The sequence below is a fragment of the Coloeus monedula genome, assembly GCF_965178545.1.
Source record: "Coloeus monedula genome assembly, chromosome: 1".
In the NCBI taxonomy this organism is placed as follows: domain Eukaryota; kingdom Metazoa; phylum Chordata; class Aves; order Passeriformes; family Corvidae; genus Coloeus; species Coloeus monedula.
In genome coordinates this window covers 62715171-62742637 of record NC_138781.1, presented here as the reverse complement: position 1 = coordinate 62742637, position 27467 = coordinate 62715171, and the positions used below count along the sequence as shown (strand labels likewise).

The window sequence follows — 27467 nt, the reverse complement described above, 5'->3', positions numbered from 1 at the left end:
TAGGGAGGTATCAGGGCTGAGATTGAGAGCCTGAGCAGATAGTGCATTTTAGGTTGTAGGAGCCAGAGGAATTTACACTGCAGACTTTGGTTGTTAGCTAGATGGTAGCCTTGATGCTCCGTGTAAACATAACTTTGGGGTCTTCTGTTGTCGTGTTGGGGGTTGCATGGGAGCAAGGTATTACACCTGCGAAATAAGGCTGGCCTGTGCAAAGGTGAGTGTTACAGGAAAGAGGAGACACTAGTGGTACCATTATTGCATCGCAACTGTGCCATTGTGCTGTTGAATCTTTTCTGCAAATTCATCAATCTTAGCAGTCAGAGGTCCGCTTGATCCTTGAATGATTCTGCTGTTAAAATGTGAATTGGAAGTTTCCCTTGGTTCACACTAGGCTTTTGACCTCATTTTAGTGAATTCTTGGTTGATAAGTATTCTAAAGAATGAAGAGTTTTAAAATACACTGTCTTTTCCATTAACATGGATGTATCTGAGGCTGTAATAATGCTGTAGTGTTCTAGTCTGTTGTTCTGTCTTAGACAGTTGCACTCATATTCATCCACGGCAGTTAATGTTGTGAGGTGACTTCCATTAAAACTGTTTTTTAACACTGTTTAAAACTTGCTGGAAATGAAAGCAATTAGAGGTTATACAAAGCAGATGAAAAAGTATGTGGTATAGCCCAAAAAAATAGGCATTCAGATTTTTGTATCCTGCTGATATATATACAGATATAGATACAGATTTTTTTTTTTTTTTTCCCCAGAAAACACTTTTTTGGTGTGGAGATCCTAAAGTGGCTTAAATAGATTTGTAGTTGGTGAGAATATGTTTCCTTTATCGAGCCAGAGAACGCTGGTTCTTAGAGTAGTCATTACACTCATGTATCTGTTTTATGTGACCTTAATAATTAAAGTAGTGTAGAATATGGGTCCCAGGGTCCTCATGATGTTATGAATACTGGCAGCAGAGGAGACATGTTTCCTCATCCCTCTCCTTTGGTTTCTCTATCTGTGGTATGGCAGCAATGGTAACTGTGTTAGAAATACTAAGCTTTCTGCTGAGCAAATAAGCCATGAATTAGTTGTCAGGGACAGGGCAGGCAAGGTACTGTGATGAATTCTGACCTGGTAGGATACGTGCATATTCAAAGAGTTGCATAAGCTTCTGAAATTGTTGGAAAAAATACTCTGGATTTTAGTAAGTCTTCCTAGCTGCTGAGAGATGGATTACTTCTAGGAGCAATTCCCACAAATCTAAATCAAAGCTGTACCAGAATTCCTGCAATTTGTTGACACCTGGAGAGGGTGTTGATAAGTTAAAGAGTGTAAATTAATGTAAATATTCAGTAGAGTTGGCAGTTGGTCAGTACTGAGGCTTTGGGTATTCACACAGCTTTAGAAAATTGACAAGTGAAATTCACAGAAACAGTAACTTCTTGTCCCATCTTTTATGGAAGAATCCAGGTTAATAAATGGCTTTATCTAGTGGAGGTCACCCAGCTGTCTGTCTGCAGTCTGTCTGCAGATGAGTATATATTCTAGTCTGGCTAAAAGGAAGTTCGATGATACTAGAAAACTTTTTCTAATGGGTTAGTCATGTGCTGAGAACACAGATCTGCACTTTCAGTCTATTTAGCGTAAGATAGTTGTGATGTCAGTGATTAACATCAGTTAACATGAGTTAGTTTGATCCCGGGCTTAATCTCTATATAATGTGCTGTATTATTTACCTACTGCAGAGTGAGGGGAGGGACAAGAACTGGTTTTTTTTTGTGTTGCTAAAGGACACAGACTGTAGCAGTTCGTAACACAACACCTAACAAGTATTCTGTGGGTTTCTGAAACTTCATCTTTTGTGGGGGACAGTTGTTCCTTCACAAACTTCCTATACTCTAGCATCTGCTTATACCTCTTTCTTATCTGGCTGCTTTTGGTGGTGTGGACCTGCTTGGTTGGAGCATGCAGTATTTGGAGAGGGTGGTATTGGTGTCTAGTCCCACCTTACTTCTTTCTGCTGGTTCTGGAAATTGGTGTTATCTGATTGTGTACACATTAAACTTCTTGGATGGTGATGAAAGGCATTTCTTTGGTCAGCTGTAATTGCGGTAGTCAGCATCTACACAGCTCGTGCTTTTAAACAGCAGCTTAATTTTGTTTTACTGAGTTTTAGATTTGGTATTCTAGAGTAATCACTTTCTTTTGTCTCTTTCATCTATCATCTTGCTATGCCCCAAATTACTGCTAATCTTTACTTCTAGCAGAATCTACCAAGCACCTTTTGATCTCTTTGTCCAGGGAAAAAGAGTAAGGAAGACTCAAAACAGCATTTGGTCTTGAATTTTTGTCAAACACGTTGTTCTTCATTTCTGTTTGAGAGGTCATTTCTTCCACATGACACGATCTGCTTCCTTATCTCGAATCACTAAAAAAAGTTAAAGGAGCTGACCCCATTAAAAGTCTTGATTTCATATCCTGTGTGGTGCAGTTCTTTGCCTTCTAATTATAGTATGTTAATACGGTTCTCTTCACACTGTGTTGTTTGTAGTGTTAAGAAAGAAAAGTTTAAATTGAGACTAGGTAATTTTTTCATAAATCCAGGTAGCTTCTTTTTAATACATTTCATGCTATTACATAGGATTTTAACAGGTAAACTGTAATTATGATTCAACAAGGAGTGTCCATGATAATATTTGGCAACCACCACAGAGCCCTGGTTTTAATCTCTCCTTGACTTTCTGCTTTAGATGGCGAGGATTTATTTGAAATAAGTCTTCTTTGCGTACCAGATTTCACCATTCAAAACTAAATCCTTTTCTGTAGTGTCTGTTCTGCCTGATCCAGAAGTACTCAAAACATCCCAATACAAAGTTCATTTATTAATGAGTGAGAGAAATAAGTCTGGAACTATCTTTCTGAAGGCCAAATACGTTCCTTTGAGCATTTTTCTTATAGCAAATTTATAAAGTCTTAATTTATTAGCTACTGAAAGCAAGTTAAAAATACTTCCAATTGATACAGCTATCATACTAAAGACTCTACAAGACAGTAAAACACTATTCTGCTGTGCTGTGCAAAGTTGGGTTATGGTTATAGGCAACAAAGCATTAAGCAAAATTGGCCAGCAAGGCACTGACACTGGCTAAGGAAGATTTTGTTCAGGAGATACTTAAAAATGTAGGCACGTGGTTATATTTTCCAATTTCAGATGAGACAGAGTGGCACAGATGTTTTCTTGTTTATAGCTTGTAAACTGTGCTATTGTTGTATCTTTTAAAGATATTCACCCTGAGTATAGCTTCTTAAGAGAATTGCTAAGAGCAAGAAGGAGCTATCCCTGAAAATTTCTTGGAAAGTTTATTTGCCGCAAGATAAAATTACAAAATGACGCAAACCGTACATACCTTACCATGGCAAATTTCCATGCTTTTCTGTCCTGTTGCATGTATACAAAGGTAACTTCGGTTTTTAATATCCTACACAGACTTTGTTTTTCGCTGATCTGTACTCTTTCTCTAGCCAGTTAGTATTATCTTGGAAAATTTCTGGATCTATATTCCAGCTTCAGTTGATTTGAAATGGAACAAGCTTGGAAGAGACTTCTGTTTTTGGAAGTCAAGCTTCCTTGAATGTAGAGGTACATCATAGATCTTCATGATCTGATTTTTAATGAAATACTCTTTTATATATGTTGTGTCTATAGTATTTTTTGGTTTTTTCTTATGTTCTTTTACTACTGTTTTGGTAGCAAAAGAATGTAGCCTGATGAAACAGAAGATTTGATCTAGACATACTTTGGTAAAAATGTATGCATCTGTAATGTGTGTAGTAGCTTACAATTTACTGTGCATGCTTTTTGTTTTGGAGTTTCAGTGTTGGGATGCTTTCAGATAAGTTTTTTGAGGTAAAATTCCTCTTCTTTAGATAGTAGGCAGGATGCAAAGGAAATAAAAATGGGAATTGGTTACTTTTTAAACTTATTTATGAACTTGACATTTTCAAACTCTTTTTTCCCCTCTCTGCTTCTCTTTTTATTTCATAGGGGCACATACAGTTCTCAGGCTACAGTTAGTACATTTCTGCCGTATTAATTTTAATTTAGCATTTTGGTTTGTTGGCCAAAACTTCTGCTGACTGTGTAAACAAAATGGAAGGACCCCCAGGCTTAAGATATAACAAGGGATTTAAGCATTTACTTAAATGTTTCCAGAATAGGCAGAAGTGCTTTGGCCATGCTGTGTTTGCTCAAGTGTGAAGGACAAAAGTCCTTTTAGTATGTTTTTAATTAAAATATTCTTTCTAATCAAAAAGCTTAACAATAACTGCTGCATAGCAAGTAGCTATAGGTTATTTCTGTTACAGTGTGCAGGAAATGGTATGTCATGGTTGGTTGAGTGACAGCATTTAAGCAATATAGGAAGAGGTAGAATTTTAGAACCCATTCCCTTCCTGAGGTGTTTGTACTGATGTACAGTATATAAGGCCAAAGAACTTCCTATCTGATGAGGAAATAAAACCTTAACTAGAAATACCTACCAATATCTGCGTATGTTAATCACATCCCACATACAGCTGGGACTTTAGAAGAAAGGCCAGGTAAGTATGATGGGCTTTCCAGAACTTATCTAGCACTTGCCAGATTTCTGATACCTGAAGCATCTCTTTATGGGTTAAAATCTGTAGTAGCACCACTGATGTGACTGTGGCAACAGTCTTTATGCAGATGTTGGGGCAGGCAGACAGCGTACCCTGTGCCTAGGCTTTCTAGTGCCTCTTGCTTCTGCCACGCCAGGAGTGTGTGGGCAGAAGGCAAAGGTTTCTGTGACATCTTCTGGCACTTTAGGGGTTTTTTTGGTTTTTTTTTTTATGAAGACACCTGAAAATAGTATTCTGTTGCTCAGTTTAAGGTTTCATTTGAAAGGCGAACGTACACTATATGTACTTGGAGTAGTCTGAAAGTTCTTGTCTGCAGTAATGACATCCCTTCTCAGTATTCCTACATCATGGATGTGTTCATTCCAAATGAATTCCACAGCTACAATTCTTTGCACATAAACTTGAGAAATAAATGGTCTTGATAATGAGACTTGTCTTGTACTTGCCAGCCCTAACATTAATATTTTTACTGCATTTCAAAAATACTTAGCTTTTCAGTAAAATAAAAATAATTAAAAAGCCAAAGTCCAGAAAATAAAGGAATGTTTATTTTTTCTTCAGAAATACAAGTACGTAGTAATGCCTACAGTGTAAAGGACTTAATTCTATTCAAATCAACAGAGTGACTGTGGTGATTGCATTTAAGAAAAAAAGAAAGGAAGCAAATACTAAGTGTTCTTTTGATGGCTGATGTATGATGGTGAAACTAGTTTTGTGTCGTTGTGTCCCTAGTTTCTTGGCCTACCTTTTTCTTTTTTTTTTTAATGTACTAGAATTTTTTCCTAGATGGGCAGAGTTATATAGTTCTGTGTTTAGACTGATGTTTGATGGTGGAGGCCAGTGAGTTCTCACTAACTTTATAGACCATTTGTTCTTCATAAGTTGTGACATGAACTATAGCATGTAGATGAACAGAAAGTAATCTAGTGCACATTAATGTAATAAGTTTGCCCTCCTTTTCTTTGTAGCACAATGGCTGACAAATCGGCCAAACCAACAAACTCCCATGAGGGAGCTGCGGCAGGAGAAATAAGTGCACTGGAAGAGGCCTTTAGAAAATTTGCCGTCCATGGTGATACAAGAGCCACAGGAAAAGAAATGCATGGGAAGAACTGGTCAAAGCTGTGTAAGGACTGTCATATCATAGATGGGAAGAATGTGACAACCACAGATGTTGACATTGTCTTCAGTAAAATCAAGTAAGTTCATTTTAGCCATAATTTCATTGTTCCCCCCACCATGTTTTGTAGACACTATATAAATTTACCTTCTGTTGCTTACAGATGTTGTGTGACACTCTTTGTCAAAATCGATCTCTTTCTTGTTCCTTTACAAAATTTTGTTCCTTGGTCTGAAGATACAGCTTTCAGCTTCTGACCTGCTATCTTAAATTGACTTCGGTTTCACAGGTGTTATACTGTAAAAAGAGGTATAGTGTGATCAGGACAAATGCAGGCTATTCCAATAAACTGCAGTAAGTGCTGTCACTGTTTCCTGAAAGATACCTGAATGAAGTCAGGAAGATCTTGCCAAAGTTTGGCCTCAGAGGACTGAGGCTAAGGTGGGATACGTACTAAAAGTCAGTATTCTAACAACAGTCACGATATTCATCACAACACCAGCTCAGGTTCGAAGTGTAGGGCCATGCCAAACTGCTGGTGAATATGGCATGGTGACCCATGGCTGTGATGAATTAGAATTGTCTTGGTGGTCTGATCTTATTTTTGTGACCAGACTGGAGCTTTAGTGAAACTTCCTCCACAGTTGAAAACATAGGCAGGCTTAGAAACTCGTCAAATCTAAGAGAAGATATTAAAGGAAAGATGTTAACAAGGAATTAATCTGTTACGGCATATTTTGTATGAAGCCCCAAATAATTTTTTTTTATTTTGCTTTATGTGTAGAATTGGATTATTTTCACCTTTCCTATTCCCCTGGCATCTGATATGATAATCTTGGTTTTTTCTGCTTTTTATTACCACTGTAACTGTTTAAATTGTTTCCCACCTCATTGTGTTGAGAAACATTATTTTTAAAGGAGTCCCTTAATTGTAGCTTGTAGGAACACTTATTTGGCTTGTGCAGTCAACTGTTGTGGTGTTATGCTGGGAGAAGATGCAAGCTGCATTGCTTACAAGGTAATTGGAAAATCTTGCTACAAGCACTGACCCTTTAGACTGCATCAAAGTGGAGAAAGGCAGAGAAGTAAAGACCTTTAATCTTGAAACTGTCCAGTGTGACATACATAGTTAGAATGACCTTACTTGATTGATTTCTTTGTTTTTTTGTTCCTTGGGGATCTTATCTAGATAAATGAAAACACTACATATGCACACTCCCACCCTCTTGTCCTTGTATCAGTCCCTACTTGTGTTTTCTTGAAAGTTGTGTTGATGGAGTTAGATATACCATCAGAGAACTGGCTTATTTGAAATGGATGTTTAGGCTGTGGGGTTTTGTTTCTTTCTTGATCTGTTATATTTTCAAATTTTCTTTGACTTTCATCAGCTTAAAATTTTGTTTTATTATTTCCTGTAGATAAATACAATCTTAGTGCTACTTTTTCATATCAGTTTCTGGGCTCTTTAGTGATAGGACAATCCCATGATATGACATAAACAGATGTGCAGTGTTAGCAGATATAAAGAAGTATCACGTTTGGTGACTGTTGGGGCAGAAGGAATCTAGTCCTGTTCCGCAGGAGTGAATTGTGAGGTGGTGGGTACCTGAGGCTCCCGGGGAATGTCAGCATATCCCCTTGCTGCTGTTGAGCACTCCCAGCTTGGGGGTTCTTGTCTTTGTCTCTGGTGGGGGAGGGCTAGCTCAGTAGTTCCTCAGACCTTGCTCCTGTAACCTCTGTTAAGTGTTGTCATTTCTCTCAGAAGAGGCATGCCATCTTTTCCTCTATCCAGTTGTCCTGGTTTAACCCCAGCCAGCAGCCAAGCCCCACGCAGCCACTCATTCACTCCCCCATCAGCAGCACTGGGGAGAGAATTTAGAGTAAAAGCTGGAAACCTCATGGTTTGAGATGTATACAGTTTAATAGGAAAAGCAAAAGCCATGCACACAAGCAAAGCAAAACAATGAATTAATTCACTTCTTCCCATGGGCAGGTAGGTGTTCAGCCATCCCCAGGAGAGCAGGGCCCCATCACGTGTAACAAGTTGGGAACACGAACACCATCACTCCAAATGTTCCCCCCTTCCTCCTTCTTCCCCACACTTTATACCCTGAGCATGATGTCCTGTGGTCTGGAATATCCCTCTGGTCAGCTGGGATCACCTGTCCTGGCTGTGTCTCCTCCCAGCCTTCCAAGCACCCCCACATTCCTTGCCAGTGTGGCAGTATGGAAAGCAGAAAAGGCCTTGGCTCTGTGCAAGTCCTGCTCAGCAATAACAAAAACATCTCTTAATTATCAACCCTGTGCTCAGCAGAAATCCAAAACAGCCCCATACCAGCCACTGTGAAGAAAATGAACTCTACCCCAGCCAAAACCAGCACAATAGTGTTTAATAGCTTAGTAGTAACTGCATCAAATGCAAAAGTATCTTAGTTTTAATTGTTTATTAACTTTTTGTTCATTTCTCACCTCTACATGTACATATAACATGTATTTTATATATTCTTCCCTTTTAAAATGATTTTATTTTTAAATTGTATTGCTTAAATGGCATATGGGACAACCTACAATAGCTGAGATCTGCTATCTTTATTAGGAGGATCTGTATTTTTCAAGTGTATGCTTTCAGTAGGTATACTTCCACATTTTCTTAACTGTTGGGGTTTTGTGGTTTTTTTACATTTTTATTCTTGAGTGCATGTGTCAGCAATTCTTTTTAGTCTAGATCACATTCATTTCACATACAGTATTTTAGGTTTTAAAAAGGAAAGATCTAATGGCTGTAGGAACTTGTGTTAGTAATATGCTTTAACTTAGGAGGGTTAAGCATAAGCTGAGTATACAGGCATTCTCAAGCATGTTCAGACAGCTGTTTTTCCTTGCTTTCTCTTTTACTTCATATTTAACCCTAAGCTCAAGGATAATGATAGTTTTGGTAGTGCATCAAAGCAGGCATGCTCACATAATAAACTCATTTTTATTTTACAAGCAGCTTTTTCCAAGCAGAGCTTTACGATTTTTTGAGAGACCAGGTTTTTCCCCCTCTGTGTTAAATGTAAAACCTTAAACACTATGAAAGAATCTCCAACTCCCCCCAAAAGTGCAAAGTGCAGTTTCCATGCCTCAAAAAGAATTCTGCTTATGGTTACCAGGAGGCTCTGTGCTTCACTCTTGGTTTTGGGCTCTTAAGCTGAAGTGTGTCTCAAAGGATTACCCTCAGCCGGGATTCTGATGGTGAGCCGCAGTGATGGTTCAATGGGATGGGGCTGGTGGATTTTAGCAGTTGTAGGCTAGCCAGGGAACAACAAACATAAGAAAAAGTGTTTGTCATTCTCAACTCCAATTGCCATCTAGCATTGTGTTAGAATTTCCAAACGTATTTTCTGTTGATTCTGTTACTGGGAAGCCACTGTACTTAGCAGGGTTGTTTTCCAGCAAGCTATACTTAGAGTTTATGACAATGGCACATGTTGTTCAGACACTAGAAAATAATTAATCTAGTAGAAATGCTCTTTGGATTTATGAGTTACTATGTATAAAGCCCACATTTGTTGTCTTGCTAACTTTCCCAGGCTTCATTTATTATTCTGCTACAGATACTGGCAAAATAAGTAGGAACTAAACGTTGCTGATAGGGTAAAGTAACAAGGAAAATTAATAAGAGATATGTTTATCTAAGAGCTACTGAAAGATAATGTTCTATTCACCGATTGGCAACTTTCTCTGCTCCAGGAGAGATTTTATCTCTAAAGTAATGAACATTTTTGTAGACTTAACATTCCCTCTCCACCTCTGCCAAACCATCTGAAAGTTTTAAATAGTCTGTGATACTTCTTCAAAGCTGGGACCCATGTGTCTGTCTTTCAGAGTTAGTTCTGTCTTTCAGTTCATTAGTTCATTTAAAGTTAAGTTTAATGTTGTTACAAAGGTTGAAGAAATTCCATTGAGCCTTTGTTACAAATAAGAAAAAAAGTGCAGAATGCGTGAGGATGTCAGGTCAGACATAAACGTAATTTGTCTGTTTATCTTGCATAAAAGTTCTACTGAAGGCCTTCTTGTGAGCACAGCATTTATATGTGCTTGAGGATAAGAAGAAGGAATAGTCTAATGCAAAGAATCTGCAGTAGTAGACATGAAAGAATTATTGCTATAATTGTGTTCTTTGGTAAGAAAATATGTAAATTGGGTGATCTTCCCCCCCTCCCCGCCCCCCCCCCCCCCCCAGTATTCCTGTTTAACAGTAATTTATAGGGTCCCACAAGTCCTTCCAGTTTGGTGGACTGTAATATAAGTTTATGTTTTTTAAAATTGTCAGCTCAGAAAATACAAGAAATGAGACAGCAAAGAATTTCACAGTGGAATTACTTGAAATGAAAAGCTAAAGCCTGCTTATGAGAGTAGCTGCATGTATGAATATTTATGATTTGCATCCCTAGAGAGCAAAGTAAAAACACCTGCATTTTTGCCAAATATTTGGATTGTTCTAATACAGCTGGAATAGACTGCAGTTTCTATAATAAGTAGAAGAGTAAACTTTCCTTATTTTTAGGTTATCAGGCATGCAATAAAGCCATCTCTTAAAATGTCATTAACTTTCCATGCATCCTGCACCTGGAAGAGCAGAAGAAATTGTGAAGAGTGAATTACAAAGTTCTACCATATCTTATGGGATGACATCTGTTAAAAAAATGCAGCAAAGCCAACAGAGGTGTACATAACTGTAAAGGTATTATGCAGTAAGCTTTCTTTTTTGTAGTTTCATGGTCAACACCTGAGATGATGTACTCCTTTCTTTGTATGCTTTTTGGACTACATAAAACAGTAACACTGGTTGTAGGGTAAATTTTAATTTCAAAGCTAGCTTAAAGTTATATAAAAATCCCTTCTGCTAACTGGTACCAGGAAAACTTTTTCTCTGTAAATGGCGAAAATGGAGCAACCTCTTCTCAGAAAAAATGGCTCATATGATTGTTAAAAACAAGCCTGAAAATACTTCATGGGAAGTAATTTTTTTAACTGGTCCATAAATTCGCTGCCATACTTGAAGACAAAGAAAAGTCACAGTCATGTTCTATGGCAATAGAAGGCTTCTTAATTACTTTGTCTGAAGTATTTGTGACAGGACCAAAACTAGTACTCCAACTTTTTTTGTTATGATATTTCCCTGTAGCTCAGGTTTCTGCAAAAATATAGGGGTTTAATATAAATATCTTAGTAATACTAGATCATTCAAAGCATTAATTTTTCACATACTATCTGAACCTTATATAGATATCTTTCTTTTATATTTTTTTAATGAAAAGTGATAATGCAATGCCGGGCCTACTGAATTTAGGGACATACAATATGCAGACATGCAATAGCATTTGAAGATGGATGTTCTTCATGACAGTGGGAATTCCATGGGTATCTTTTCAGTAGCTGAAACACTTGCCTGCTTTCTTGGAAAATTTCTTCATTAACTGTTTCTTTTCTGGTACTCTTCTGGAGTTCCAAAAGTTTGTCAGCTGTGTGTCTTGTATTGTGCTTGCAGAGTGCAAGTATGGATTTAGTGAATCTTGTTGCCTTGGAGAAAGCAAGGTCATTGGTGACAGAGGAGAAGGGCACTGAAAGGTTCTGCACTTGGTATGAAAAGTAACATGTGGCTGCATTCTTATTCCAGCAAGATGGTGAGACACAACAGTCTAAGAACTTCAGGATTTTTGTATTAAGGAAAGCAGAACACCCAAGAATAATAGATGCTACTGAGCTCTGACCAGCATTCCAGCATGTTGCCTTAGGAACTCTAAATTTCTTTGTTTATTGGGGGTCAACAACTGCTCTGGGAAATTTGATATGTTAGCTATGCCATACACATACTCCACTTGTTGTATGTAGTTAACATGGTAATAGTAATAGCCCTGATATAAATACCTCTGCTCTTATTTTAGAAGTGTTACCACTGAGCATTGCAAGAATATGTTTTAAGCACTGCCATAAAACTGCTAATTCTATGACACTATTAGATAGAAAAATAAAAATATTTCTGTTTACACTGGCATGTTACTATGGTTGCAGGCAGGCCTGGGTGACGTCAGCCCTTGGATCCGTTGTGAGCATTTATTTAGGTAGTCATCTCCATGGAAACATTTGTTTGTTTTGATGTTACTATGTGTTAAATTTTAAACAAATTTTTGCAGTTCTATACTGGATTGTTATTGAAGATGAGTTTAGCTACAGAAGCTTTGTAAATATACCTTACTCCCCACCCTCTAAAATATTCTTGGTAAAAGATATAGTGACAGAATAATTGTCTTCTGAAATTCCGTTAGTAGTTCTTGATGTTGCTTTGACATGTTTTCTTGTTGCTGAGGAAGCCATGTATTATAAAGGCCAGAAAACTCTCCTCCATCTTTTTGAGAAAGGAAGGTTTTGTTCCCATGGAGAATATTCACAACACACTTTATTGTTCCCTGACTTTTGAGCAGACCCACCCGTTCTCTGTCCTTGCTGTCTTGCATGCTTGGCTGTTTAGCCTAATTCCCACAGCCTGGATCAGTCAGGTCTCTGCAGGAGTGCTTCCACCTGAGAACAGCTGGGCCTTAATGCAGCAGTACTTCACCATGGCTGCAAGACTTGAAATAGGTAATGTTTGCTCTGAGAAGCTGACAAGAAAACTCTCGGCAAGAATGAGTACATGCTTTCCTCATTTGTCAACTGTAATATAATTGTTGTCTTTTCTTTGTATTGAACAAGTATGATGCTTCTTGCTTTCTTATTGTTTTGAAAGGACTAGTACTTTGACATCTGAGCTCATTCAAAACAAATACCTATCCACGAGGTTTCTCTTGATGCCTTTTCTTGGTCTTAAAATCAAGAGGCATACACGGTTAGAAGGGGAAAAGGGATTTTACCTTGGTATTTATTCTTAAGGATCCTTAGGTGTACACGTCCAGGTCATATGCACAGAGATGCACCCCACTGAGTCTTTCCCTGTGTCTCTGTGTCTCTCTTCTTCCGTGTGTCTCCCCCAACATTGGGTATAACATTATAGGCTTTACTAATTAGTATATCTATCAAAGATTCCCCAATGAGAGGTTCAAGTGAGCCCCCCCTCCCCAAGGAACCTTCCCCTGGATGGTTCTATCTTGGTTTACAGAATGTGTTCTGGAGAGGACCTTGGGGTCTGGGGCACACTGATCCCTAGCTACGAAGCTTCTAAAATGTTTAGTCTCTTAGCTTAAGAAACAAGTCCAAGAATGTAGGCAAAAAGCACTAGGAATACAGAAGCTGTAAAAAGGTATAACGGGTATAAAAGAAAAGGCAAAAATCTTCATGGCATCACTCTGAAGCAAATAGTCTTCAACAGCGATTTTTACTGAAGCCTCTCTTAAATTTTTGAAGTACGTAAATAGGTATGAAGTGGTCTTTATATATAAAGGAAGCACACAGTAGTTGCAAGCTATGTTTTACATCCCTGCTGGAGACATTCTTTTGATAATGACATAGAAAAGGATTTTTGTAATCCTACTTTATGCATGAAGTAGGCATAACAGTTAACTTTTGTACTTTGTCTGCATCAGGAAATACATTTTAAGTAGATATAGAACAATATGCAGAGCAAAATCTGTTCTGATAAGTCTCAGACAAATTGTGAAGTTGTGTGTTTTTAGGTAGAAGTGTAGGTAAGTTTCAACAGAAAGTGTTCTTTTTTGCCACATCTATATTGTAATTGAAATTAAGATCTGCCTTTCTTGCCTAAAGAGCCAAATGTAATGTTGCCATTTGCACTTTATACTTCAAAAGCTTTTTATTTAAAAAGACAAAACAGCTCTTCTCCCTCTTCTGCCAAGAGGCATAAATTCTAAAAGTAAAACAGTGATTGCATATGAGAAGGAAGATGATTTTAAATTCACTTGTTGTAACACAGGCTTGTTTTATGCATGTATAATGGCTAAACTTTATACCCATATTGATGTTTGCTAATGAGGATTTTAAAAACACCATTTTGCATGAGCAGACATCACATGAAAACCTATAGGTACAGTGGTGTGATTCATTTCCCAGCTGATACGGAATGCTGCATGATGTCATACATGGTACTATATATAGCAGCTTACTTGGTATTTGCCACACTTTGTGGCATATTCCACTTGTGTGCTACAGGAACTTCTACTGGCTTAGAGTAGCAGTCGGTTGTTGTTTTTGGTTTTGGTTTTTTTTTTTGGCAGGTCAGCCTATTGTGCCATCATTTAAAACTACCTATTTTTCATTTATAAAAGCAGCTATGTGAAATCTGCCTTAGTTTTACTGACTAAATAAACTAAGTAACAAGCAAGTATTTTCCGTACTGTTAAATACCAATGTAGACTTTGATTTCATGGATTGAAGTGGAAGATGATTAAGATGTAGAGGACAACTGCAGCGTTGTCTGCAGCAACCAGGTGGTTGTAAAGTTTAAGATCCTGAAAGGAATGATCAAGATTAACAACAGAATTACAAGCCTTAACTTCAGAAGGGCAGATCTTGGCCTCTTCATCTTCTCTCTGGAAACTGCCCTGGAGAGTAGAAGTGCCCAGGAGAGCTGGTTGATCTTCAAGGCAGCTTCATCAGAGCACGAGAACGTTTCATTCTCATGTGCAGGAAGTCGGGCAAGCGTGGCAGCAGGCTAGCAAGAGTATACATGGAGCTTCTGACTGGGCTGGACCATGAGGAGGAGGTACACAAGAGACGGAAGCAGGGAGAAGGTTTGTGGGAAAAATACAGCCCATGCTCGAAGAAACAGAGAGAGAAAGTTAAAGTTCAGGCTGGTCTGCATAACCTCAGTCCCCAGGGAGGTTGTGAAGTAAATCCTTCTGGAAGTCCTTTCTCTACACACGAAGGACAACAAGGTGATTTGGAGCAACCAGCATGGATTTGCCAAGGACAAGTTGTGCCTGATTGACCTCATTGCTTGAGGTTAATCATTCACCTCCCATGAAATGACTGACACTGTGGGTAAAGGGGTGTAGTTAGTATCCATTGATTATGGCAAGGACTTGACCCCAGTCACATCATCACCAAATTGTTGAGGTATGGGCTGGAGAGTGGGCCAGCAGTCTAGGAGGCAGCTCTGGAGGTGGTGGTGGTGTCAGTGTTGTGGTTTAACCTGAGCTGGAAAATAAGTCCCATGCAGCCACTCTGTTTCCCCCACCAGTGGGATGGGGAAGAGAATCAGAGGAGTGAGAAAACTCATGAGTTGAGTAAAGACAGTTCAATAGGAAAAGCAAAAACTGCTCACACAAGCAAAACACACCAAGGAAGTCATTCATCCCTTCCCATGGGCAGGCAGGTGTTCAGCCGTCCCCAAAAAAGCAGGGCTCCATCATGCAGAGTAGTAAAAGACCATCCCTCTGAATATCCCCCACTTCCTCCTTCCCGAAGCTTCTGTGCTGAGCATGATGCCGTACGGTATGGAATATACCATAGGTCAGTTGGGGTCAGCTGTCCTGCCTGTGTCCCTTCCCAGCTCCTTGCACACCCCCAACCTCTTCGCTGGAGGAGCAGTAGGAGAAGCAGAAAAGGCCTTGAAACTGTGTAAGTGCTGCTCAGCAATAACAAAAACATCTCTATGTTATCAACACTGTTTTCCACAAATCCAAACTACCACTTCATACTAGTCACTGTGAAGGAAATTAACTCTACTCCAGCCCAAACTAGCACAGATGGGAAACTTCTGAAGGTGAGGTGACAGCAGTCCTTGCAGTGAGAGTGAGTTGTGGCAGCAAGGAAGGGTAGCGACATCCTGGGCTGCGTGAGTCAGTGTGTGGTCAGCAGGTCTGGGGAGGTGATCCTTCCCTTCAGCTTGGGCTCCTGAGACTGTGTCTCAGTGCCCAGTCTGGGGCTCCCCTGTGTAAGAAAGAGATTGATATGCTGGAACAGGCCTGGTGCAGGGCCACCAGGATGGTCACAGGGCTGATTGTGGTATATGGTGACCTGTGGGATAAAAATAAATTTCTTTGTGCTCCTATATTGTTCTGAAATTAGAGTGGAAATTTTATAGGGAAAAAGTGTGTGTGTGTGTATGTTGTTTACTCCTAAAATGTCGACATGACCTTGAAATCCCTCATCTCATAATTAATATACTATATATATTGCAATTAGATATATTTAATCTGCCTGTGTGCATAAAACTACCAAAAATTTAGATGTGGTCTGCTTGAGATGTGATGTTTATGAATGGAAGTGTGCTCCATCTGATGTGGTTTTTATCTTTCTTCAATCTTTTTGTTTGTCTTTCCTTAAAAAAACAACAATGGGTTGACTTGGGAGAGCCTACTTGATGTGTCCTTCCCATTATCTAGAAGTTGAGGAGGACTTTTTTACAACTGAATTGGAACAAGTCTCATTAAAGACTGGACATTAAATCCTCACCAGGATTAGTTAAAATGGTATCACTTTCTGGCATTATTGAAGTGAAGTTGCTTATTGGGTTTTTTTGTGTGTGCCTGTGCACACACTAAACTGAAGGAACACAAACAAAATCCAAATTTTATTTGAAGCTTGATCTCGGTTTCTGACTTTGTGCAGACTTTTAATGAATGTGCATGTATTCCCATGAATGTAAAAACCAAGTAAATACAATTTGGTAGGGAGTTCTGGTACAATTTCCCCCCCAAAAAAAGGGCAAACTTTCCCTTTGAAATTTTTTTTCCATGTTACAGTCATTTTTTGTTTCTCATTTTTACGAAGGTTGTGGATATTACCAGCAGACCAATAATTTTCTAAGCCTTGCTGAGACTGTGAATGTTGGTGCTGATTCTGCAGGCTCCCAGAACATTTTAATTCCATAAAGAAATCTCCATGGCAACTTTTTCTAGGAAGATGTGGTGTTAGATACTGAATTGTTATGGTTGAAGGAGCAGATGTAGGAAAGCACTCAGTTTCAGTGAGGAAAGCTGACTGCGGGTGACAGTGTAGCCAGAAGTGCTGTGGCTAAGATGTTGTGGTGAGGAGTAATGAGCAGCTCACCTACTGCCTGTCACCATCCTTCTTGGCAGTGCACGCAGTCCCAGCACTGATTGTTGAAAAGGCACAGTCAGTCCCTCAGGCAGGCAGGGACTGTTTCTGTACTATCTGGGCATTTGTAATTCAGGAAAGAAAACCAACCAGAAAACCCTGCTGCAGGGTGTTGCATCATTAAGTTTCTGCCTAAGCTGTGGAACAGCTTTAAATCGAACCTGCATCTTTGTCAGTGGTGGCAAGCGGTGGAAAACATCTTCAGGCAAAGTTGTTTCAGTGGAGCCAAGAGTTCGTTGTGAAAGCGAGGGCACTCGGTGTCTGTTTTGAATATGTGATATTCCTGAAGTCCAGTAGGTTTTCTTGGTGCTTTTCCTTCCCAGGAATTGGTTGTGGAGAGCCTTTTGGGAATGGTGCCATGCTGTGTGCAGAGCCGCCTGGCACAGAGTTCCCGCGAGCTTGCCAGGGGTGTGGTGCTGCAGAAGTGAGCCCCGTGCAGCTGCAAGTGCGTGGTGCTGCACTGCACTGCCCTGCTCGTGGAGCCCACTGCACTGTGCCAGGTGCAAAGCTTTTGTGGCATTTGCTTGGGATGAGAACTGTGAGCTTTTTAGAAGGGATGGTAATGTGTGCTGACAGAAAATGAGGAACCCTACCTTGGCAGCACTGAATCGTCTTTCTTCTTCTTTGCCTCAACTTTGTTCTGGAAGGAAAAGTCCTGAAAGTGCGGGAAATCTTTCAGATTGTGGCACTAGGATGCTCAGAAAAGCAAAAAGATTTCTAGAGTGCTCGTTTTCTAGGCAGAAACGTAGAAGACTCTAAAGAAAAGAATAAGCCACCACCGTCATCTGGTGAGCAGGAGCTAGTTCATCTGTTTGTCTCTGCTGGTACAGCAGAGCATTGTACTGCTTAGTGCCATTTGTTGTCATGGGCATCAGCAGCTGCAGAACACTGGTGATCTTTGGCACCAGGCTGTGACTCTCATGACTCATGACAGCACTTGCTTCATTGCCCAGATGTCTTGGATCTTTAGTATATGCTCTTCAGTTGCAAATATTGTTTAAAAGTGAAAATAAGCTAACAAGTAGTTATTGTACTCTCAATATGACATTTTTAATGGTTTTAAAAGATGCAGCTGATAGCTTTTATATCATTATAATTGTGTACAAGGTAAGTTGTTTTTCTGAACAATAGATAATACAGTGATACTGTAATGCAATAGTAGTTCATTACAGCAGTATGAGAAAACAAAATGGGTCTGTACTTACCGTCTGGAATCTATCTCAGTTATACAGGATCTCCAGATATACTCATTACAATTCCCAGTGCAGTACGAATTAACCATGGATTTAGCTGCTTTGTGATATTTGAGGTGTTTGTTACTCATTGTGGGGTGGTGTTTGTTAAACTTCTGAATGAAACTGATCGTGCTGAGAATGGAGGGTTTATGTGACCCAGACCAGTGTGGGAGTAATATGAGAAGCTACTGATGAGAGGATCATGGAGTAGAGGGTGGGCAGTTCTTACTCATCATCATATGCAGTCTGTATTTCACAAAAAGGTGTTGTGTGTTTGCTTCTGCTAGAACAAGCCTCTGTGGTATGGGCTGCCTTAAAAGTGATGACTGCAGTATTTACCATCAGCTCTCCCGTCACGTCCTGTGCACAGCAGCTACTGCTGCTGCACACTAAGAGAGTTCGTGTCACTAGGGGAATACAAGGAGCCCTATTTTGATACTCCTTGTGGGCTCTCTTCCTGTGTTGCAATTTGAAACAGGTAGTAAGCAACCTTTCTTCCAAATTTAGGCTGTTTACATTTTCTTCCTGTCATGGATGCTGTAAGAAAATAGATGCCTGGGGCATTTGTAATCCAAGTGAAGATGAGCATGTGTCAGAGTGTTCTCATTTAGCATGGTGCCAATGGAAGGTTTTGTAGGTTTCTAAGCAGTATGCATTGGTAAGTGTTTTCAGCTCTACAAGAGCGTTTCTAGGGAGGATGTTTTATTTGGATTTTTTTGGCACCTTTTTGTTTTCAGCAAAAAAATTTAACAGGTGAGCTGGCATTCTTAAAAGAGCCTATAAATAGGAAAAATAAGAAAAAGGGAATAATTTGGCATTTATAGGTTCTGCCTTTTTTTAGTCTAAAGAGATTTGTAGGTTGAGACATAGGTTTCAAATCTAACAGAACAATATGAGAAGGTACTGAAAGGTAGTTGCAGTAAAAGAAAATATATACCTCATATGGTAACTGATAGCCACTCTTTTAGGTGATTGTCCTATGTATATGCAGAAATAAAGAATTTTAATTTTAGATGTCAGATGAAAATGGTAGTGAACTGAATGTCTGAGATTTGAGTTCAGGATATTTTTAGTGCTAATAATTAGAATTAATGAATGGTGTGAATGCAAATCTAAAATTAATGACTATAATCTGATTAAATGTTTCTTGTTCCCAGTAAGTCCTGGTACTAGTTTAAAAAGAACAATGAAGAGTATTCAGTTTAGTAGATCCTTGAGAGAGCCAGTGCATTTGCCATGTGTTTCAGCAGTTCATCCTTTATTAAAAATACATAAATAGCATGACTTTTTTTTCCAAGACTTTGTTGTGAAATCAAATAGAAATAATTTCCTTACCTTTACAGAAAAGATGGAACTGTGCTGTCTTCTTCCAGACAGGTTGCTTTTTTTTCATCACTTCCTCAGATGAGAGTAATGGGAGAGCTTTACATTATGCTGAAGTGAATGTCATGGCTGGGAAATCTCTTGATCTAAAATGCACAGAACTAGCTTGATTTTTTTTTTTTTTTCCCCCCAAGACAAAAGACTGTGGCCTATTGGGACTCCTCTAACCAGATGGAGAAAGCTATAGAGAGGGTACTAGGCAGTTAAGTAAGCTGCTTGGTTTTCCGATTTCTGTACTGAATAGGATGACCTCTGTGTGCTGATTAAACATTCTGGTTTTGAGTTTGACCTGAAAATCCAGCTGCCTGCAGCTTCAGTCAACATTGGCCATTTTGGACAATTTTGGTAATTCCTTTCCTGATACAGTTTTGTGTTCTTTGCCCAACAATACAGTATCTCATCCATGCTTGGAAGATGGTTCCTTTTATTTCCCTTTTAGATGCTATACTGTGTCACCCAGTCATTGTCTTTGAGTACTAATCTGTGAAAGCCATAGTCCAGGTGGACAGTGAAGTGATGGTAACCTGTGGTAAACAGGAGAGGTGTAAAAGAGCAGTCAGACTTAAGGACTACCCTTAGAGAACTGGACTTCTTTAATGTTAGGGGCACTGACTTGATGTTACCTAACACGACATTTGCTCTTTTTGGTGGTTGTTCAACTCCATTTGTCAAAGCTTTGAGATAAAGAAGGTGACAAGACATACTTTCTGACCAGTTACCCAAATAACTTAGGCCAAGTGTTGATTAGATTCCTATATGTGCTTGCCCCAGGTGTGATCTCTTAATCTTAGAGGAAGTAATTTGCTGAAGAGCACAGCTTCTGCAACATATATAGTGGTTTTTAAAGGAGTTACATTATTGACTAACCTCTCAACAGCATTATTAATTGTCATATGCTCTTATCTAAGAAAATGAAGCATAGAGTGTACCTGATTTGCATGTACTCAGAAGATTTCTGGCTAGAATTTCTGCTTGTCATCTTTGTTGAGCTCCATTTGAAAACCTGGAGGGTTTTTTGAGCTTTGAAGTGTGAGAGGATTTGGCTTCTAATGCCTCTAAAGGGGTGGACATCCTGTAAGTGCTGCGGATTAGAAAGATATAGAGACATATAGTAGTTTTTGTTGCTGCGATCTCAGGGCTTTGTTGGCGTGTAGGTATAGGGTACTCTGTAGGTGTAGGATAAGATGTTCAGGAGTGAATAAAGCTTGCTTTGGTTGTGTTCTGCCCTGTCAAACTTTGCTAAGTAATTGAAGGAGAGCATTAGCCTGAAACATTTGCTGTTGAATTCCTACTGGCTTTGCTGTCCTTACTATGAGACATTAAATAACCATAAATACATTCATCAAGTACTTAAAGTAGTTTAAATTGACTACTTGTATAAACATTCTTAATGTAGAAGTTCTGTAATAAAAATTACCAATATGTAACCCTGCAAAGATGTTTGTCACTTGTGTGTTTTGGGAGGTCTCAGAGTAGACCTGCACAGGCTGGTATATGCAACACAAAACATAGAGCTGAACTGTGTATATATACACAACAGTATATATATATACACAACTGTGTATATATAACACAACAGATTGTGTTAATCTGTTGGTTTCGTACCATCCTATTTTCTCTCAAGAACCAGTTTGCAGTTGTGCTTTATAGGTTGTGAGGATATACTTGATTTGCTTATGAACAGCATCTACCCTATTGGCACTGCTGGTGGAGGGTGAGACCCCATATGTTGAGTTAGATCCCCTGGAAATTCATCACTGGTCCTCATTCAGAAGATTTTGTACCACAGATAAGTTAGTATATACCTGGAAAGTAAGACAGTTTTCTGACATTCATTGGAATAAGAGCACAGAAGTCTAATACTAGTTGCACCATTAAATGCCCACTATTTAGAAAACTTGCCCTTCTATACAAAACATTGTGCAAATAGATACATTAAATATTCTTCCACCAACATGCCAGTGGATGACAGTTTGGAGTAATACTTTGTTGCTTCTGCTGGTGAAATCAGAGGCTTTGAAGAAAATACTAGTTTCAGAATAATACTAGTTTCAGAATTGATATAGTAATCCAAGAAAAATGGATGTGAAGCCGCATTTTCTGAATGTAAGTAACTGAGAGCTGCTGGAGATTGCTGGTGTAAGAATGTACTGATGTTTGTAAGATGAACAGAAAGTACCCTTTTGTACATAGCAAAAATCAAGAGGGCAGCACATCTTACCCAGCTCTGGCTTGACACTTCCTTCAGTAGCTGTTGGTCTAAATAAGTCACAGTTTTCCAAAAGCTTGCTCTTTTATAGTCTCCTCTCTGCTTCCACAATTAATTCCAACGTCCTGGAGTTTTCCCAATTGTTCCTATCATTTTGGTTTGTGATGATGATGTCTGCAACTATGTGGGTAAACCTCCATTTATTGTGAACTTTTGCATGTTTTGAATAGAGAAGTGTGATGTAAATGAGAGAATATCTGTATGGGTATCAACCGTCATAATTTTCTGCCTTTCTTTTGGATTGGTTTCAAATGCACACGAGTCAGCGCTGTAAAGACCGATATATTGATCTTTAATCCAGGGGAGGTGATAGATCCCCATAGAGAATTTGGTCACTCTCTGTTTATAGCTTTCACAAAGTGCCAAGGCATTATTGGCATGGACTGTTCTACAGATTCTGTGGCACAACTGAGTGTTCCATCTGGAAAATGTGTTCCCTGCTTTGGACACAGAGAGGGAGGATCAGTCTCTCTCATCCAAGGAATCAAAATGGCTTCTTTCTGAAGCTGAATGTAGCTTTATTGTAACTACTTGTTTGGCAGGCTTTCTCTTTCTCTGGAGTTGGGGGTTTTTTTTGTCAGGAGATGGATAAAACTCTGTGCTTTGCAAAATCTGTATTTTTTTCTCTTCAATCAGTGCTTTGCCTATGTTGAATTATTTAGGTCTCTGAGCTCACAGGCATGCCTTTATTACTTGTGAGGTATGTTTGGGCTTCCTACAGTTGTTCTTGGTTTTGATTAGTAGGGGGATCTTCATTCAGATTGAGGGTTGCATTGTCAGTTGCAGCAACCTTGTGTTGAGATGGAAAATGCCTAGAGATGGCTCTTGAGGTATTCAAGATAAGTGGTCAGATGCATTAGCTATTTTTTCCCTAAGCTGTGCAAGAGTAGATGTCTGTCTCCACAAGATCTGGTAAGGAGAAATGATAAAGGCATAGCAGAGGAACTTACTAAAGAATATTCTCTGCATTGGCAATGGTAGACATATGTAATTGGCTTTAGACTTGTGGATCTGTAGAAGAAACAAGGTGCTCTCATGTGCAAGTGTTACATGGGTTTTGCTGCTCTATAATTTAGCCTTAATATTACCCATCTGCACTTTTTAAAGATAATATTGTTCTCTTCAAGAGGATACCTCTTCAAATACTCTCCTACTCTCGTTTGTAAACTGATTGGGAGACTGTTTTGGCCACAGTCTACCTATTCTTCTGTCTTGCTTTTTGTTTTGTAAAATGAGAATGCTGCCAGTGCAGACAATTACATCTCTAACTGCTGTTTCAGAAGACATGAAGATAAGAAGGACATGGGGAGCAGGACATAATTGTGGATGTTGTAGGTTTAACAAAGAGTGAAATCTCCTTTGCAAGAAACAGACATAGAATGGGAAATTCTCCAAGATTGGGGACTGTATATTTAGAGCTTTGCTGTGACAATCCAATTTTCCCTTTCATATGGGAAGGCAATCTTCCAGTAGGGGAGAAATATGCAGTTTCTTCATTATTTCCTATTATATTTCTTGTTTTCTTTGAAAGGGAAAATCTCTCTCTGTGTATCTGCAGTCTGGATTCTTCTTTCTTGAAGATCGTGATTTGGTCCTTGGCTTTTGGTTATGGCAAACAGTTTTGTGGCTTTCTCTGTATGTGACCTATGGATATGGACTAACACTGTAGTTAGTTTCTCTTTTTTCACTTGGTGTATCATTCTTGGTTTCACACCTTTCTATCTCCAACCATGGTCCATGACTCTTACAGACTGAGATCATGCTGGCATCAGTTAACGCCAGCTGTCTATTTTTAATGCTGTCACTTTCTCATATTGCCAGCAAAAAATGTTAGCAGATACACATCTGTGTTTTCTTCCTGTCATCAGAATCACTGGAACAACCTCTCCCACAAACACACACTTTTTCACTTAGAGAGTTCACTATCACTGAGCTGTCACTGGGTTCAGAAATTGCCTTTGTGGTTAGATGTGATTTGATGTGGAAAACAATCCAGCTCTGTAAAATACTTTGAAAAACTGGAATGTTGCTGTTGTAAAACCATCTGACAATGATATTTTCTTATTGAGACAATCTGATAAAACTTTTGGTTTTAAATTCTGTGTATTAAACTCTAAAGGAAAATTCCACCTTGAACTGCTGCTCTGGCTTCCATAGTAGCATTTTAGTAAGCAATGAGTTGCTTACTGCTGAGCTTGTCTGCTGAGCTGGCTGCAGTTCCCAAATAGATCAAGCTATGTTGCTTAATGTTTAAATTATGTTTCAGAAATAACTATGCAAAGCTATTTTTGAAAAATATGTATAGTATTTCTTATGCATAGTATTAAATGGTATTGTACTTTTCTCACAAAAAACTCACTGAAAACCAGTCTGCAACTGGAAATATTTATTTGGAAGGTAGGGAGGAATGTCCTGGAGCTGGGTACCTCAGCTATCAGACTGCGCTTTCTGAATTTCTTGGCCAAGAAACACAAGTAACCTTGCTGTATGCTGGCACAGTATGGTGGTTAACAAACAGCTGCCATGCCTGAACAGTAGAGTGAATATGCTCTATATGAATTCAAGGTTGTGTTATTCATCCCTTTTCCTTCATTTTTCTTGTCATCAGCCAGGGACCTCTTTTCTTTATATTGACCAGTGTAATTTCTGAATTAGGATGGGAGTTTTGTTAGAGGCCTCACTGAAACAGTGATCCAGACATCTTTCTCCATAAGAACAAGCCATAAAATGTTCAAATTGTACTTGTGGTTTTACTTGAGCTTCATAGTGATTTAAAAACTTGTCCCCACAATACTCACCCTTTGCCTTGCCACCATTTTGCATTGTACTTTGCATGCTGCTCTGATGTGGGTTGGTTCAGTGTAGGAAAAATGGCTCAAAATTTTGGTAGTTATTAAATTCCTGTCTGGAAATTAAAAATCCCTCATAATATTAGACATTGTAAGGATACACAGCTAGGCTTTTTGCTGAAGCATCACAAAATCTGGGGAGGAAAATAAGAAAGAAATTCCAGGAAAGTTAGTAACACATAAAATTAGGGTTTTTGTTTTAATGTAATTTTAAGGAAAAACTGAGAGGAGAAAAAATTTTGGGTAATATGTTGCTAGAAAGAAGCTTGGATGCTTACTTGTTCCATGATAAAGAGTTGGCTTCAGTTATTATTCTGTCCCTTGTGCAATGGTTTACTTTCAAAGTCCAATTCAGTTCTTAATGAAAGCATAATTTAAGCTCTAGTATCTTGAGACTTAAGAGTTAAGGTGTTACTATGTCCAGTCCTATTTAATAATGCCATTGTTCTTTATCCCCTTGACTTTGAATTTTGTTTAAATTGAGTAGGATGTCATACCATATAACCATTCAATATCTAGTTCTTAGATACGAAGCTTTTCTGTTCTGGGTCTCATTAATAAAACCAGCACTGTCTTATGCAACTCTGTTTTCTATTGTAAAAGTTCTGCATTTTATTCCCCTGTCAAATGTCGTATCCTGTCCTTGGTTAACTGATCTCATGAAAAAAGGTAATGTCTTCCCTGAATGTCAACTCAGTCAAAATATTGATGCTGTATGTAGAGAGAAAGCAGTAAGGTTACCAATAGCCTGAGGGTGCTAACATGGAAGTTCATTAGGTTGTGTCTCTTTTCCTATCTCTGAGTGTCATGTATTTATATAAATTCAGGTTAGTAATACAAATGAAGTCCTGAAAAATAGCTAGTAATCTGAAAGCTGTCCTTGCGAATCTTTTTCTAGTCATACTTATAAACAATTTTGTATAGTTTCTGTGGATTAACTGCTTGGGATCAAATGCATGCGCTTTGTGCTTAGAGGATGTTTGGCCATGCAGCAATGACCTTACTCTTGGTCATGGCTTGTCACAATGTTCTAGTTTTCTTTCAACAGTGTTTGTGTTGGATGTTGTTTCATTATACTTTGATTGGTCTCATTTTTAACCAAATATTTTAACACTAAGTGTGAAATCAAGAGAGAAAATCAAAATAAACCCAAATGCTGGGGTTTTTTGTGGTGTTTCTTTTTATTTTTTGTTTTGTTTTGTTTTTGTTTTTGTTTTTTTTTTTTGTTCTGGGACATGAATGAGACATGTCAGCTCACATGGGATTGCTGCCGACCTGTAGGAGGATGCCTTATCTGTGTATCCGTGTATCCTACTTTTCTTTCCCTGGGTTATCAGGGGCAGTGTGTTTATGTGCACTTCTTTAACTGGTGGAGAAAGTACAGGTGATGTTGGTTCTTCGCCCTGTCCTCTCAGCTGTTATGCCTTTGCCCTAAGCCCCTGCACTTCAACAGCAGAAAGAGCTTTTGAAACTGCAGTGGTTCTATCAGCTTTTTCAGCTCTCTGAAGATAAAATGGTAAGTATTATTATATGAAAATAGCTTCTTACCACTAGCTTGTGTGGTAAGCTGAGCCTGGGGAAGACTGACAGACGAAGTGATTGGCTGTTAAGACTGATTAGTAAATCTTCAACTGTTCTTAACTGCATTAATTTATTTTGTTTGAGGCTGACTTAATGAGCACTATGAGATCATCCTCTTGGATTTTTGTATTTTGGATGTGCTCAGCAGTGTCTCTGGCAGCTGTGCACTGTACTGGGTTATTACACTCTGCTTAGTTTCTGCTCCCTTTCCCTATGGTCTGTGTGTATGCCTAGCCTAGTGCATATCCTTAAGATCACAAGAACCAAAGAGAACAGCAAATAAATTGAGCCTTCTAGAGAAGAAACCAGCATATATGCCGGAAGCCTGATTTTGAGGCATTGTCTTTCTGCTTCAGCACTAGTTTGTCCCCTACCATATGTCGAAGACCTATCTGCTGCCTTCTTTTTTAAATTGCTCCTAATTTCCTGCATCTTTCTGTACTTTGGCTAATATTCGTGCTAGTTTCACTCACCCCTGCCATGTCCTTTACTGTCTTAACTTCCACCCAAATTGTGCTGTCAAATGCTATCAGTCCTTCATACACCCAAGGGATGGATTTCTATGTTACTGAACAACATTACCTGCAAGTTTTATGTCATTTATTGGATTCTTTCACAGGAGTAGACAGCATTCTAAGGAGTGATAAGATTATTGTCTTTTATCTGTTGTGTGTATACAGTTTTTACATGCTTTGTGTAGGGTCCACAGGATTGACAACCAGAAGATGGATGATCTCTCTTCTGTAACAAGGAAAAGCTGAAGTACTCTCAGACTACTTGGTAGCACGTTTCTCTTTCCAAACTCTGGTCCATGCCTGTCATGCCAGATACACTTGCAAACTCCTTTGATGTAAGTTGGGGTATGTGCTTTCTTCAGGCTTCACAGAGTTTTCCTAATACTGCTTTTTATCAGTAGCTAACCATTAAATGAATCTTCATTATTAAATATTCAAATGTAACATTATTTTTGTTCTCTTAAACTGAAAAAAACCTCAAACAAATGTGAAATAATTGGATTCTGCTACTCTCTTTAATCTAATTTAATCTTTTAATCTAAGCCGTATATAACTATCAGACCTGCTGTCTGCTTGGACTTTCTCTTTTCCTCATCCTCTGCAAATCCCCCTAAATCTCTTCAACCTCTTTAACTCATTTTGGGATTTGCTTTCTTTTGGAAGCTTTTACTTATTAATGTTTTTGCCAAATCATATTCTTTCTCCAGTCCCCCTTCGTTCCCTTCCCAGTACTATTTTATCTGATAGGGTCATAGCTGTTGGGCTTGTCTTTTCTTAAATTTCAGGTTTTATTTTAAAGGAAATGAATTTTCACCATGAGTGAAGC

The 27467-nt window shown here is 38.8% G+C and overlaps 1 protein-coding gene across 1 annotated transcript in view; it reads left to right on the top strand.

Annotated features, from left to right (window-relative positions):
- Positions 1 to 27467, top strand: part of TPPP (tubulin polymerization promoting protein) — a 59704-nt gene that overhangs the window by 7333 nt on the left and 24904 nt on the right. The window contains exon 2 of the mRNA XM_082295125.1: positions 5621 to 5851. Within this exon, the coding sequence (XP_082151251.1) occupies positions 5625 to 5851 (227 nt within the window). The 5' untranslated portion in view covers positions 5621 to 5624. The remainder of the gene's footprint in view (positions 1 to 5620; positions 5852 to 27467) is intronic.